Raw genomic sequence first — 16250 nt, forward strand, 5'->3', positions numbered from 1 at the left:
TAACTGAAACCTCGAGGAACAGTGGCATTGCTTTCATTAAGTCTTCTTTTGCCTAGAAGCTTCATAGGGAAGCAACATTTATAAACAAAAGAGAACAAGTCTAATACAACCACCTTGCTGTTTGTAATAAAAGAGAAATCCATTAGGTGCTAACTAGCTCTCTTCCTCCTTCCTTTGGAGGACGGAAAAAAGATGCAGAGCCTAAAGTGGCAGCCACCAGGTTATTTTATCTTTGTACTAATTTTTGCAGACCCAGTTTTCATTTTAAAACTGTAATTGTCATTGCAGATTACCTTCAACAAAAACATGTAGCATAAATGAGGATTTTTTTTTTTTTTTGAGCTTGAGGCATATATTAATAAATTATTTTAGCCTGTTCCTAAAAGAAAACCTGTACCTTGGTTGGATCCCTGGTTTTTCCGTGTGAAATTGTAATTAGTTGTAAGCTTTTTGAGAGGAAGGACCATATTTTCCTCATATTTTATTGCCAGCCCCATAGATTATGCTTTGAGGTTAAATTTTGAGTGAATTTGATCTTATGGATCTTTTTGTCCCTTTATCTTCTATTTAAACTCTTCACAGTATAGGGAAAGAGAGTACATGCCTCAATATCATAAAAGCCATTTATGAAAAACCCACAATGAATATCATTCTAGATGGGGAAAAACAGAGAGTTTTTCCCCTAAGTTCAGGAACATGGCAGGGATGTCCACTCTCACTACAGCTGTTCAACATAGTACTGGAAGTCCTAGTCTCAGTGGTCAGACATCAAAAGAAAGAAAAGCATCCAAATCGGTAAAGATGTTGAACTCCCACTCTTTGCCACTGATGTGATATTTTATGTGGAAAACCCAAAAGATTCCACTTAAAAATTGCTAGAATTCATACAGGAATTCAGTAAAGTGGCAGGATATAAAATCAGTGTGCAGAAATCAGTGCATTTCTATACACCAACAACAAGACAGAAGAAAGAGAAATTAAGGAGTCAATCCCATTTATATTTGCACCCAAAACCATTAGATACCTAGGAATAAACCTAACCAAAGAGGCAAAGGATTTGTACTCAGAAAATCATAGAACACTCATGAAAGAAATTGAGGAAGACACAAAGAAATGGAAAAACGTTCAATGTTCATGGATTGGAAGAACAAATATTGTGAAAATGTCTGTGCTACCTAGAGCAATGTACATATTCAGTGGAATCCCTCTCAAAACACCATCAACTTTTTTCACAGAACTGGAACAAATAATCCTAAAATTTGTATGGAACCAGAAAAGATCCCAAATAGCCAAAGGAATGTTAACAAAGAAAACCAAAGCTGATGGCATCACAGTTCTGAACTCCAGCTGTAATCATTAAGTTGTATAATATAAAACCTATTGTGTAGCTCTAGGGAAGAACTAACTATTGTAGGATACAGTAGTTACCATTCCTCAGAACCTGACTTCATTACATAGTGTACTGATGAAGAACCCAAGGGCTCGACCCAGGATTCTAGCACAGGCGGTCTGGCTCCCAAGTACTCACTGCATTGCCATGCCCTCCACTGGCATTATATGCCTTTGCGGCCCTTCATTTCCATTGGTTGTAATAACTTAAATAACATTTCCCTTTTTCCCATCCTCAAATTGCTGTACCAGGAGCACAATTGATAGTTTACTTGTCACAGTTTCAACCTTCCGGAGTATCTGTTTTGAATTTGGCCTTGGCCATCCACTGGCAGTTTGTGGCCTGCCTCCCTCTGAGTGGCACCATGATCAGTATCCACCCGGTTCAGTTTCTCAGTTTTTGTATATAGAAATTACAGAATAATTTTAGTATTTCCTTTCTATGATGAAAATATTTAACACCTATAATCATTTCTCTACTGAATTCCATTTTTTGCTTTGCTTCATTACAGTTTTTCTGTGTACCAGTCATTTTTTTCACCATGTTGTCTGGCTGTATTGTGTGTGGACTTGGGACTTCTGTTGATCAACATGTAAAACCTTTTATTTAGATTTGTAGTCATGAAATGGAGAAAGTGGTTTTAGAATACTTTATCCTCCCTGAATTAGCTAATAAGTTAAATAAGTAATATATTTACTCTTCAGAATTCACAGTATTGGTCAAAAACCATAAAAGCTTTGGAACATGTATCAAAAAGCCTTTCCACTTTCAAAAAGTAATTTCTTTGTTAACAAGTTAACAAGTGTTAAATCCAAATCCTGAGTATTTGAATGTCATCATTTACTTTTTTACCCGTTCTAATGATAACTTTTCAGAATAATTTCTCTAGGTTTCTTCTAGGTTTAAACTACTTAAATGGACCTCTGGGCACCAGAGTGGCTGAGTTGGTTAAGCATCTGACTCTTGATTTTGGCTCAGATCGTAATCTCAGAGTTGTGAGATCTAACTCCATATCAAGCGCCTGCTTAAAATTCTCACTCTGGGGGTACTTGGGTGTCTCCGTGGGTTAAGCCTCTGCTTTCAGCTCAGGTCATGATCTCATGGTTCTGAGATCAAGCCTGGCATCAGGCTCTCTGCTTAGCGGGGACTCTGCTTTCCACTCTCTCTGCCTGCCTCTGCCTACTTGTGATTTCTCTCCTGTCAAATAAATAAATAAAATCTTTGGGGGGGGGGGGAGATTCTCCCTCTGCCTGTCTGTCTCTCTCTCTCAAAAAAAATAGAAACATACCTGAATGGACCTTGGTAACATCTAACACTGTTTTAAGAAGGTATAATCCAGTCTTTTTTTTTTTTTCTATAGAAGTTTTTAGGACTTGACTCATTGCATGTTGCTTATTAATAATGGATTTTGATAACCATAGAAATGACTCTGAAATATGAGCAGCCTCTCATAGAGAAAATATTATGCCAGTAAGTATGCATTAGCACTGTATCCTATCCCTGGCATTCATAAAGGTAACCTGATATATTAACACAATAGTATAAATTTTCTCTTAAGTTCATAATGACCCTGGAAGTATTTATTATTTTACCCTTTTCCTTTTTAAAATGATTTGAGATAATTACAGTGATGGGCATTTAATTTAAAAAAATAGAAATTCAGAGGATAATATATTAATATATTACTAGGTAGCAGTATATCAGAGGTTTGACCCTGAGTTTCCCTTACATATCAGTAGCAAAAAAAAAGTGAGTAGAAAATAGGGCAAGATCAAAACCCCAAATTCATGAGTGATATAATTATTTAAATGTGGAATAGTATCTGTCCGTCAAGACACCATATTTTACCTAGCTTTAGATTCTCAAAAAAAAAAAAGTTTCTCAAACTTAAGAAAGTAATTCAAGACTAAATCAATTCTAGAAATAGGGGATTATTTATGTAGTTAGAAACTTTTATAGACTTGAATTCAAGAGTTCTTTATTGGTCAGGTCACGTTACTTTTCTTCAGAGAAAGGGACTGTTACCCTTGGTGTGTATTTTACTCATTATAACACATGAAAGAAATAGCTCCTAAATTATAAGCCTAATTAAATTTGAACCCAGCCACACTTTGACAGTGGTTTTAAGAGTCAGCTTAAGTCTTTGTTGAGTGTTTCTCATCTCCCAAATCATAGAGTTCCCCAGACTCTAATGTGCATCTCAGGATGGGCATGGAGCCTTTCCTTGTCTTCAGTCCACAGTAGTCTTGACTGATATACCCAGTATCCAAGGCTATCTAATGACCTGGAGACACACAGCTCTGCTTATATGACCAGCTTCACCTGGGAGATCCTAGCTGTGGCCCAGTTCCATAGGCCTAGAGATCAGCCTCCCTGTGTGGGGGTACTTCAAACCATTTCCCTCAGAGGGCAACAGCTTTTTTTTTTTTTTTCCTTCCCCTGGGGATGTTTCCCCATCCCCTCGTCAATCTAGGCAATTCTCCTTTCCTCTTTCCTGGCAGCATTTCTGCTCTACCATTGCTCTTGACCATCTTCCCCAAAGCTACTAGCCTTTATCCCTAAACCCTACCCTTCTAAGGGTTACTACAGTGTCCTTTGTCCTCTGAGAGTGTTAGAACAAGGATGGGAATACTGAACAAGGCCAGAGTACATGTTAATAGCTCAGAAATTATCACACCTCGTTGAAATGTGCAAAAACCTTTTTTTTTTCAGCATGAGAAATGTGTAATACTGTGTACTATTACCTAATAAACACAAGAAGTTAATCGTTATCACCCTTGAATAAAGGGATAAGATATCATGGATATTAATACAAACAAAGAATAAAAATAGGACATTCCAAATATTGAAAGAAGATGAATAGGTAGTAAAATGCTAATTATATACTGGTAATGACATACTAAGGAGACATACTAATGACATACAAGGAGAAACTTGATAATCACTTCAAGTTATTTTTTTAAATCCAGCAAGTTTTGATTTTATTATTAACTGATATATTGATCTTTTAAATTATAACTATTATTTGTTTGAATTTCTTTAATATTTTAACACAGTTCTATAAGAAATTTCTCATCAAGCAGCAGCATTAAACTAACAATGAGCTTGTTTAATTATAATCATGAATTTTTTTTTTCCTAAAAAATGAGATAGAAATTAAATGCATTTTAAGGTAGAGGACAAATACACAGTTAACAGTGTCTTTAGACCTGTTTAGAGTCTAATTAATGCTAACCATTCTTAGCAGTTATTCTTTGTTTTAAACAAAAATAATCAGGGTTAGGGTTAGAGCCCTGTACCAAGGAATAAACTGTGTTGATAATGGTATTCTGGAATCAAATTTAAGAGATTAAAGGATATTATATACTATTTTATTTTTTGCACTTACATCTTTACATATGGACAGATTTTCTCGAGAGCTGACTGTAGTTATCTTAATCAGTTAAATTAGAAATAAAATGTCATGTGCTTTTTGGGAATACCAGCATCTAGAAATAGTGAAAAGTGTAATATTCCTTTAGTCTTGAACAGTTAATTCTGTAAAGGAAATAGAACTCATTTTTGCATTCTGGTAACTAAAAAATTATTTCCATCCTCAAGAACATTTTGCCTAAGCCACATTCTTATTATTAGATCCAAATTTGAAATTTCCTTTTTATTCCTTTTGTGTCTAGACCTAGCCTCAAAAGGAAGCTATCATGAAAATACATACATTTTTTTTAATGCATACATTCTAAGCCTGAAAAGCTTGTGGTAACTAAATTTAAAACTGTCTGTAATTTCAGAAATATGTAGTATTAAATTTATCTTGTGAAGGAAAATGCATTTTCTTTCTAAAATGGTGATGAATGTTAATAATTACAGTTTTATATTGTGCATTTACAGGCAGCTTGTTAAGTGCTAATTAAGGCTCTTCTATTGTTCTGTTTGATAGTGTCAGTTGATTTTCAGTAATGTTTGGTTTATAACTGCAAATTGCTGAAATGCCAAGATTCCTCAAGTATAAGTAAGGGTTTGGTTTTGTTTATTTTGTTTTAATGATTTCTATTTTAAGTTTTAAGAAAGGGAAGAGACTCTGGTAAAGTTTTTTTCTAAAAATACTCTTATCAGTAGTTCACATGCATATTCGATTTTTAAATGTTGGCTATGAGTGTAGAGTCCTAGATTTAAAAGAGAAAAAGCCATTTCTGAAAATAAGGATATTTTATATATGTTTGCTTTTAAATGGTGTATGAACATAGGTGTGTGGTGGGTGGGTGGGTGTGTGAGAGAGATTTTGAACCACAAATCATAGAGACCTATGTATGCCTTTGTTCCTGTAGGCTGAACTGTTGAACCGATGTCACTAGGTAGATAGGTCATTCAAAAGTCAAGAGTTTTGCAGTTCACTGTCTTACAGTGACTGTTTTTCCACACCTTGCCAAAATCATCTTCTGTTCTTATTCTGGACTTATTTCATGGGAGCACATGGAAATTAATTTCCTATGATATGTGTGTCTGGTCTCCTAAGACCACCACCAAGTTTGGTAACTCATTAAAAGGACTCACAGGACTCCACATATAGTTATACTCACAGCTATGATTTATTACAGCAAAAGGTTGCAAAGCAACATCAGTAAAGGGAAAGGCACATGTGGTGAAGTCTGTTGGAAACCAGGTCCAAGCATCTGAGAGTCTTTTCCTAGTGGAGTCACATAGGATACATGCAGGTCCTCCTGCAACAGACTGCGACAAGATGCCTGAAATGTTGTCTGCCAGGGAAGCTTATCAGATGCTCTGTGCCCCAAGTTTCTGTTGGAGTTTGATCATGTACGCACCCTCTGCTTAGCATGTTCTAAAATGCCAAACTCCCAGAAGCAAAGCAAGTGTTTAGCATAAACTGTATTGTTTTCATAGTTTAAGCACAGTGACCCGCCCGGTGGGAACATTTCCCAAATCCAAGTTCCCAGATGCCAGCCAAGGGCTAACCTTGCGAACAGGACATTTTAAGGATAGCAGTCTCAGGTCTGCTATATATTAACTCTTTCTGCACAAGGTACTTTAAAGAGAAAAAAAATGAGGTAGTTTTAACTTTTGGAGAGACTGTTTATTCATCTCTGCCATTCCAGTAGTTAACACAAGCCATCTAATGAAAAGTAAGGCATTTGACCTTGACATAAATGTTTAATCTCCTGTTCTTTTGTTGTTAGTATCTTATGGGTATAAACCACTTACAGTTGTCCCATTGTTCTCTCCAGCAATAAAATCATTTTATCTGCCATTGATATTTTGATATTACTGTAATAGTTTAGATGCCTCATGTTTCTTTGGTAATTTATTTGCCAATTTTTATTACTTTTGTGCTACTTTAATAGCTTTCTGGAAAAAAATATAAGGAGAGTAAATTTGTCATTCACGTTTTATCCTGTAAGTAAAATCTTTTTTTTTTTTTTTTTTGAGATGGGGGAGAGAGATCGGAAGGGAGGGGGAGAGACAGTCTTAAGCAGGCTCCATACCTAGCGCAGAGCCCGATTCAGGGCTCCATCTGACAACCCTGAGACCACCACCTGAGCCGAAATTAAGAGTTGGATCCGTAACCAACTGAGCCATCCAGGCGCCCCCAGAAGTAAAATCTTTATAGTCTGTATGTTGTGTAACTTCAGTACTACTTGAGGTGCAAAGTTGATGTTTCATTATCATTTATAAACTTGCATTTTGGAGACTGGAATACTTTTAACTAAATTGTGAACCCAGAATCATAGAATTGGAAGAGCCCTTAATAAGCAGTCCAACTCCATTCCTGTCATTGCGTGGGGGCAGAACTAAACCAGCCAAGACAGATTATGCAAAAATACTCCAGAAGTAAGTGGTCCACACAGCTCTCAGGAGCCCAGGTGGGAGTGTAAGTAAGCCAACTATCCAAAGGTCTGACTAGATCACCTATTTTATTATTCTTGGAGATTTAGAGAATAGTTCTAAAAATCTTTCTTAAAACAACTGCTGGATCAATCTTTGGCCTTGTCTTAGCCAGATTGAACCATTCTGCTTTCTTTGACCTTTTCTCAGAGAAGTTGCAGCAATAATAATTTGACTTTTTGTTAAAAAAGAAGAAATGCTAACTTAATCTAACCCAGGCATCTGTGAACTTGGAAGGGAAGAAAAAAATTATGCATTTTATTTTCCCTAACTTTGATCATGTATTAGCATTTTCTTCCATTACTTCATCACAATTTTAAAAAAATAATAATGAGATAACTATTTCAGTGTATTATTTCCTTTATAAGCATATATATTTTACTTTATGCATTTAGGAACATTTTGAGAAGGGGTCTATAGGGTTCAGTAAAGGACCATGGCAAAAGAATAAAGAAAGGTTACAATCTGATGAGGGCAGTTGGCTAACCTTTATTTTTTTTTTCTTTTTTTTTTTTTAATTTATTTTTTATTTTCAGCATAACGGTATTTATTATTTTTTGCACCACGCCCAGTGCTCCATGCAATCCGTGCCCTTATCCAGAAATGGAAGTCTTACAACTTCCTTCATAAAGGGCTTAAACATTTTATATTAACTTTTTTGTAGTTTTTTTGCAGGTTTTTTTTTTCATTTGTTTATTTTCAGCATAACAGTATCATTATTTTTTCACCACACCCAGTGCTCCATGCAATCCGTGCCCCCTCTATAATACCCACCACCTGGTACCCCGACCTCCCACCCCCCAACCTTTAAATGAAAATTCTCAGAACTGTGTTTTGTTTTTTTCCATTGAAGGTAACAGTGACTAATGTACTTCATTTAATGTACTGTTGTGCTTTTAGGTTTATGTACAAGTTAATAAAGAGGCAGCAGATGATAAAAATATTGCAAAATCTGCACATGAGTTCTTCCAGCGATTAGAACTGGGTGACACGCAAGCACTTGCGCTGTGGCAGAAATTTCGGGACCTCAGCGTAGAAGAATACGTGCGGATTTACAAGGTGCCTCCCTGCTCTCCTGCTCTCCTGTGATGGGGTGCAGCTCTTGATGGTACTATCGAGTAGTGAAGTCGCTTCCTTTTTTTTTTTTTTTTTTTTTTTTAAATAGGCTCCACAGCCAACATGGGGCTTGAACTCAGGACCCTAAGATCAAGAGCCATCTGCTCTACTGCCTGAGCCAGCTGGGGGCTGTATGAACTTACTTCTAAAGCTTGTGTTTTAAAACTAGATTTGTCATTCAGTTGCAAATTGGGATTCAAATACTGTTCTTTGGGCTGGAATTTAGAACCTCAAAAAAAAAAAAAAAAATCCTGTGACCTTCACAGGCAAACACCAGGTGGCTTCTGGTATTTGTTTCAGTCTGGCTTCTCTTTTCTCTCTTCTGTTCATCCCCTCACTTTTTCTTAATCGTTTTTTTTCCCCTTTCACTTTCTTAGGGCTGTATGTGATGCATTTAATAAACATTTTAGGGGGTGGGAAAAATAAACAGCGAATAGAGAAAATACAAGTCTTTCTGCCATGGACTTTATGGTCCAGCATGGAGACAGCCAGTTAACCAAATTAAAGACAATGGGAATTCAGCAACATACTCAGTCTGTTAGGTGGGAATGATGCTATGGAGAAAAATGAAGCAGGGAAGGGGAGGCAGAGTACGCTGTCTGTGGGTGGAATGAAAAGAATTGCATTAAAGAAACCCATATGGCTGGAGTAAGGAAGCAGGGTAAAGAGCAGAAGGAGAGGAGCTTGAAGAGGTTGTAGTGTGGGCCGTGGTGTGAGACATTCTCCAGGGCTGTCCATCTAGCTTCTTGCTGCAATGGAGATGTTCTGTGATGTGCTGTCCAGCACGCCACTAGCCTTGGGTGGCTGTCAGGCACTTGAAGCGTGAGTAGTGTTATTAAGAGACTAAATTTTCAATTTTATTTAATTTGAATACCCACATGGGCCTCGCAGCTGCCATATCAGATAGCCCATGACTGTTGTGAGGACTTGACTGATGTAGGAGGAGTTATTAGAAGGTTTGATGGAGGAGAGTGACCTGATCTTGATCTAATTTCTTATTTTCCCCATCTGTGTAACAGACTGTAGAGTAGCCCGTTTTATCTGAGGGCAAGGTAATAGGACATTTAAGTAACTTCCTTTTGTTTCTGAACCCTTTTAGCGTCTAGGAGTACACTTTGATGAATACTCTGGAGAATCGTTTTATCGTGAAAAATCTCAAGAAGTCTTGAAGTTGCTGGACAGTAAAGGACTCCTACAGAAAACAGTGTATGGTTGGGTTACTATTCTTTAGTAAAGTTATTCTTTGAAAAAAATTGGTATTGTTATAGTCTTTCAGGACAATAGAATGTGGCATGCAGCCTTCCTGGCATTTTTTTATAGTGCTTTTTGCTGTTCAAAGTACTTTTCTACATATAGTCTGCTGCTGCCATGACAAAATCCTGGTAGGCTGGAAGAAAAGCTGTTACCTGCTCTTCACATGTGCAGAAACTGAAGCACAGAAAGTACAAGCAACTGGCCTACTGTCACACAAGGTGATCATGATATAACTGGAAAAAGGAACTTACTCAACCCTGCGTTTAAAAAAAAAAAAAAAATACTGTGTTCAGAATGGATTTAAGGCACCTTATCTAAATAGGTAGAACACAAACTTTTTTTTTTAATATTTTATTTATTTATTTGACAGAGATTACAAGTAGGCAGAGAGGCATTCAGAGAGAGGAGGTAGCAGGCTCCCCGCTGAGCAGAGAGCCGGATGCGGGGGCTCAATCTCAGGACCCTGGGATCATGACCTGAGCCGAAGGCAGAGGCTTTAACCCACTGAGCCACCCAGGCGCCCCGAACACAAACTTTTCAGAGAGTAAAATGAGGAAATCAGGAAGCAGGGGCAGAAAAACTAATAGGGAATCAGGAATGATAATGGCATGTCATATAACACATATTGGGATGCTGTTTCCTTACTGAAGGAAATTTCTAATTTAACTTTGAGCTTCCTGTCAGCCAAATACAAAGAAATAGTACTGGTCATAGGAGCCCAGGCATCTGTAATATAGAAGCAAACCAGTTGCTTAGAAGTGCCAGTTTTTCATAGTACCAAAGAGTACTTTGTCTCATCATCTTTATGAGGAAGTAATGGATGATGTGGTTCATAACACCCTGGGTAATGTCTGTTAAGGCAGATTCTTAGATTGCCATATACAGATTCTAATTTTTGATAAGACAGGGATGACAGTAACAAAATTCCGTGGTTTATTATGCAAGTATTTTTTGGCATGTTAAAAATTAACCCAATATTTAAGCCCTGTAATTTTAATTAGAAGAATATGTTTCGTGGTTAAACTGCGGTTGAAATCTCATTTTTCAACTGGGGATGTTAAAGACTTACCTAAGTGCCCTACCCAGAACTGTAGAGTTTAGAAAGATAAGATGACCAAAAATTAACTGCATCGTACCTACCCAATCCTAATAGACTTATGGTTAGATTCCTTCTTGTTTTTCTTCATTGTTGGTTATACTGCTTGTTGTTGCTTAAGTTATAAAAAGTAGCTTCTGGTTTGCCAAAGATAATGTTATAGATACTGTACTTTCAAAGGTCTTAATTTATTGTTTCTTCAGAGTTACGTTTTCGTATTTTTAGACGAGGAACAGCTATAGTGGATCTTTCTGGGAATGGTGACCCCTCCTCAATCTGTACTGTAATGCGGAGCGATGGGACTTCTCTCTACGCAACCAGGTTTGTATCTAACGTGGAGTTCAACATCAGAATGCATATGACTTCATGTTCTTTATTGTAGCATCAGTGCTAAAATAGTCATTTTATCCTCAAAGTTGTTATTAAATCCTAGTTTCTAAATCTCTTGCTATCATCACTTCAAAATATATTTACTGGATTTCTATTGATTGCCAGTTGTAGTTCCTGGAAAGTTTTGATACCATCAGGAAAGTGACTGAAGAAACTATTTACAATTAGTTAGACATCATAGGATTTCCACAGTTGAATACATTGTTCTACAAACTGTAAAACTGAGGTACCTCATAATTAACTATAAATATTTTCTAGTTGCACATTGGCAGGAAATGTATACTAGAAGGTGGTCATAGTGGCTCAGTGGTGTCCTCACTCTCTCAAGGCCATCTTAAATATTAGTCCTCATTCTGACAGTGGTAAAACAGGCCAAGGGAGAAGTAGGCCATGTTGCCTTTGTTTCTTCTTCTTCTTTCTCCATGACTGATCCCTGTGGAAAGGAACCGTCTCTGTTAATCAGTAAGATTGGATTTATCAAGGACACTTATATCTGGGACAAAGCCAATAGGAAGAAGATAGGACCACAAAAAAGGCACACAAGCCAGCACGGCCATACTCAGGCTCTGCTGGCAGAAGGCTGTGGTGTCTTCCAGGCTAGAGTTTTATACTGGATCATAAACCTGCTTTCACAGCATAGTTAAAGAAATGATATCTACTGCTCTTATTAACTACTGTCATTTGTTCCAGACAGCTTTATACAACTCTCTGATTGCCTTAGAAAATTGATCCCTTACTTTCTGTTACTTTTTTACATTTCCCTTTATCAGTTCCATACAGTTGGGAGTTAGGAAGTAAGAAGAATGTGTATATGTAAGAAGTACATTTCTTTTTGTAGATTAAAAAGTAATAGAATAATATTTTGTGCCAACCACTTATTGCTGGACAGATTACCTAAAGAAATCCTTGAGCAGTGGCTTTAAAAAATGTTTCCACTCAGATGAGACACTCCATGTCATAATGATTATAGCTGTCCTGATTTAGTTATCTTTTTTGGGCTAGCCTTCATTAGGTCTAGATTTTTCTGTGTATTTATCTTAATACCTATACGGTTTTTTCTCTTTGGGAAAATAATTGTGTTTTTTGCCATTTGTTGAAATGTTTGATTTTTCACCTGTAACTTGAGTTTCTGTGCTTGCCAGTGGGTTTCTTATAGAATGCAGCTATATATGTGGATGTGAATTAAAGGAGTTTGTTAGAACAGAAAGAAGTGCAGGAGAATATTGACAAGAGCTCGGGATGAGTCTGGAGATCTGGAGTTTTGTTCTAAGATCACAACTACCACTTACCCTCCCTGAGCCATGGGTTCCTACCTTTTAATAAGACGTGTGAACGAAATGACCTGGCATTCCTTCCTGCTTTAAAATTCAGGTTCTACAGACTCAGCTTAAAGCTTTTTCATGTATTCTCTTTTTTTTATTTCATTGGATCAAAAAGGCTTCTCCTTGTTTTTTCCTTGGCTCAAACCAAAAATCCAATAGGGGTATATATTTGTGATTTCATCTGGGAGATAATATATACTGATGTTTCACAACCTTTTTTTCCTTTTTTTCATTATAGCCCTGCTCTCAGGAGCCGTTTTAGCCAATTTTCCTACTTCCCCACCTCATGAAATTTTATTACAGATACCCTATATATCTGTGGTATTGCATGCATGTATGTGCTTTATATGTAAAAAGAATAATATTGGGGGGTGCCTGGGTGGCACAGTCAGTTAAGCATTTGACTCTTGGTTTTGGCTCAGGTTGTGATCTCAGGGTTGTGAGACTGAGTCCTGAACTGGCTCTGCAGTCAGTGCGGAGTCTGCTCAAGAGACACACTCCCAGTCCTTCTGCCCACCCACGTGCTGCTTGCACGTGCACGCTCTCTCAAAATAAATAAATAAATCTTTAAAAAAAAAAAGGTAAGATTTTGTTGTTCCTCAACAGCCAGTTTTTGTCTCTGTTGCTAAGGCATTGCTCTATGTTATATCAGGATTACAAGGTGGGAACTAAAGACATTTTGATGATCCCCAACATTTCAAAAGATCTGAGAACTTTTTAAGTCTTCCCAATGTTATATTGTTAACCAAAAATAGTTTTCATTTTAAATTTCAGTATTCTCATAATCAACTTGGAATTTCATAGTTTATGGCTTGTTTTTTCATTATTTCATACTAGATGCAAACTGAATCTTTCATACTTAGATTGAGTTTTTGTCAAAGGACTTTATGGTCTTCCACATTGCTTTAGAAGGTATTGCTTATGACTGATTGGAGACCTTGAAAGTCCTTGATAGTATTAATAGAAGAGTAGCTAAAAGATAGCAGTGTAGTTGCCACATTATTTGTGTTCTGAATATGTTCTTTTTTTAAAAGATTTTATTTCTTAATTTGACAGAGAGAGGCATAGCGAGAGAGGGAACACAGGCAGGGGGAGTGGGAGAGACAGAGCAGGCTTCCAGCAGAGCAGAGATGATCCCAGGACCCTGGCTAAGATCATGACCTTAGCCGAAGGCAGACACTTAACGAGTGAACCACCCAGGCGTCCCTTGAATATGTTCTTTAATAAAGTGTACTGCAGGGACGCCTGGGTGGTTCAGTTTGTTGAGTGGCTGCCTTCGGCTCAGGTTGTGATCCTAGGGTCCTGGAATCGAGTCCCACATCTGGCTCCTGGCTCAGGAGAGAGCTTGCTTCTCCTTCCCACTCTGCCTGCTGCTCTCCCTGCTTGTACTCTCCCTCTCTGTTAAATGAATAAATAAAACCTTAAAAAAAATTTTTTTCTTAAAAAAAAAAAAGTTTTGCTGCAGGGTGCCTAGGTGGCTCAGATGGTTAAGCATCTGCCTTCAGCTCAGGTCATGATCCTAGGGTCCTGGGATCAAGCCCTGCATCGGGCTCTCTGCTCCTTGGGGAAACTGCTTCTCTCTCTGGCTCCGCCTCTCTCTGTCTCTCTTTCTATCTCTCTCTGTTTCTCATGAATAAATAAATAGAATTTTTTTTTAAAAGTGTACTGCAGAAAAGTGACATTTAGGTAATTTTTTCCAGTAGAGGCTTAATTAACAAATCATTAAGCATTTACCTACAGATACTTTTGCCTGGAGTTATTTTAGTTAGTACTACCACTCCCAGAGCTTGTATTTATTTATTTATTTTTTAATCTTTCCACAGTACTTTTATTATTATTGCTTTTCCCCAAGCTATTTTTACTATTACTTTATATCAAAGTATGGTATTGGGATTATGTATTCATGGGTCATACACCTTAGGCATGGGATAGTAGGACTTCTTAATTAGAAAAGCCTCATTAATATTAAATAGGTAAAGCAAATTTTTACCCAGATCTGCTTAGTAACTCTTAATCTATGGCCATTTTTTTTCAGAGATCTTGCTGCTGCTATAGATCGAATGGACAAGTACAATTTTGATGCAATGATTTATGTGGTAAGTAATCACAATAAAAAACAAAAGATTATGATCTCTACCTCATGAAAACTGCAAAGATGGAAATTATATACCATGTTGAAAAACTTTGGAAAATAAGTTTGTCAAAATATAAAAGGAATTTAGTGTTAAGTTTATTTAAGGTGGAAACCATTATGTTAAAAACAAAAATGAAAACATTCACATTGCTTCATGACTAAAAAAAAAATTACCCAAATCAGGAAAATGGTTATATGAGATGAATATGTACAGGTTACCATAATGTACTTTTTAAAAAGTAACTTTATTTTTTAAAGATTTTATTTATTTATTTGACAGACACAGCGAAAGAGGGACACAAGCAGGGGGAGTGGGAGAGGGAGAAGCAGGCTTCACCTGAGCAGGGAGCCTCAATCACAGCTCAATCCCAGGACTCCAGGATCATGACCTGAGCCAAAGGCATACACTTAAGGACTGAGCCACCCAGGTGCCCCAACTTTTCATTTTAAATATTTAAGCCTCATGAGTTTTAGAATAGTACAGAGTTTCCGTGGACCCTTCACCCAGCCTTCTCCGAAGATAGTATCTTCCAAAACCATAGTACTTTGTCTTTACCAGGAAACTGACATTGGTAAAGACCTTAGTTAAATTCCACCAGTTTGGGGGCACCTGGGTGACTCAGTCAATTAAGCATCTGACTCTTGATTTTGGCTCAGGTCGTGTCTCAGGGTCCTGAGATTGAGCCCCACATCAGGCTCTGCTGCTTCCTTCCCACTCTTTTTCCCTTTGCCCCTCACCCCACTTGCGCACACTCTCTCTCCCCAACTCTCAAATAAATAAATAAAATCTTTTAAAAAAAGAAATTCCACCAATTTTTACATGTGCTTGTGTGTTGGCCTAATATGTTGGGGTTGGGGGTTGTGAAATTATGTCAACTGTTCCATCATGAAATAAGCTCCATCTTGGGGCGCCTGGGTGGCTCAGTGGGTTAAGCCGCTGCCTTCAGCTCGGGTCGTGATCTCAGGGTCCTGGGATCAAGTCCCACATCAGGCTCTCTGCTCGGCGGGGAGCCTGCTTCCTTCTCTCTCTCTGTCTGCCTCTCTACCTACTTGTGATCTCTCTCTGTCAAATAAATAAATAAAATCTTTAAAAAAAAAAAATAATAAGCTCCCTCTTGGCAACCACTTAATAATTGCTCTTTACCCCCTGCCGTAACCCCTAGCAACCATTGCTCTATTCTCCATCACTACAGTGTTGACACTATGAAAATGTTACATAAATAGAATCACAGTAGGTAATCTTGAGATTGCCTCTTCTCACTCAGCATAGTGAATGCCTTGAGACCCACCCAGGCTGTTGTGTGCACCAGTAGTTTGTTCTTTTATTGCTGGGGGTTACTCTGTGGTCTCTTCCCTTTCCTTCCTCTCCAGGTGCCACCTCCCTTTCCCCTAAGAAAAAAAGTTGCCATTAAATAACTTATTAGAGCTGAACTTCATCCTTCTGGGGGATAAAGGTCATGATAGCTGAAGGAGAAATAATTTAAATACAATACTCACGAGATTAAAGTTCATCTTTCCTCCTAATTCAGTGAAGTGCTACAGATCTTACTTTCTTCTCAGGTAGAGCACTCAGCTTAGACCCTCTGCTGCTGGCATCTTCTTTGTGTACTTACTTAAAATACATCAGTGGATAATGACTCTAGTGTGTCAAAA

The 16250-nt window shown here is 37.5% G+C and overlaps 1 protein-coding gene across 1 annotated transcript in view; it reads left to right on the forward strand.

Moving 5' to 3' along the window:
* RARS2 (arginyl-tRNA synthetase 2, mitochondrial) overlaps nucleotides 1-16250 on the forward strand; it is a 60719-nt gene that overhangs the window by 37933 nt on the left and 6536 nt on the right. Inside the window, exons 9-12 of the mRNA XM_032339090.1 lie at nucleotides 8186-8344; nucleotides 9501-9607; nucleotides 10977-11072; nucleotides 14499-14559. Coding sequence (XP_032194981.1) covers nucleotides 8186-8344; nucleotides 9501-9607; nucleotides 10977-11072; nucleotides 14499-14559 — 423 coding nt within the window. The remainder of the gene's footprint in view (nucleotides 1-8185; nucleotides 8345-9500; nucleotides 9608-10976; nucleotides 11073-14498; nucleotides 14560-16250) is intronic.

The sequence above is a fragment of the Mustela erminea genome, chromosome 4 (assembly GCF_009829155.1).
Source record: "Mustela erminea isolate mMusErm1 chromosome 4, mMusErm1.Pri, whole genome shotgun sequence".
In the NCBI taxonomy this organism is placed as follows: domain Eukaryota; kingdom Metazoa; phylum Chordata; class Mammalia; order Carnivora; family Mustelidae; genus Mustela; species Mustela erminea.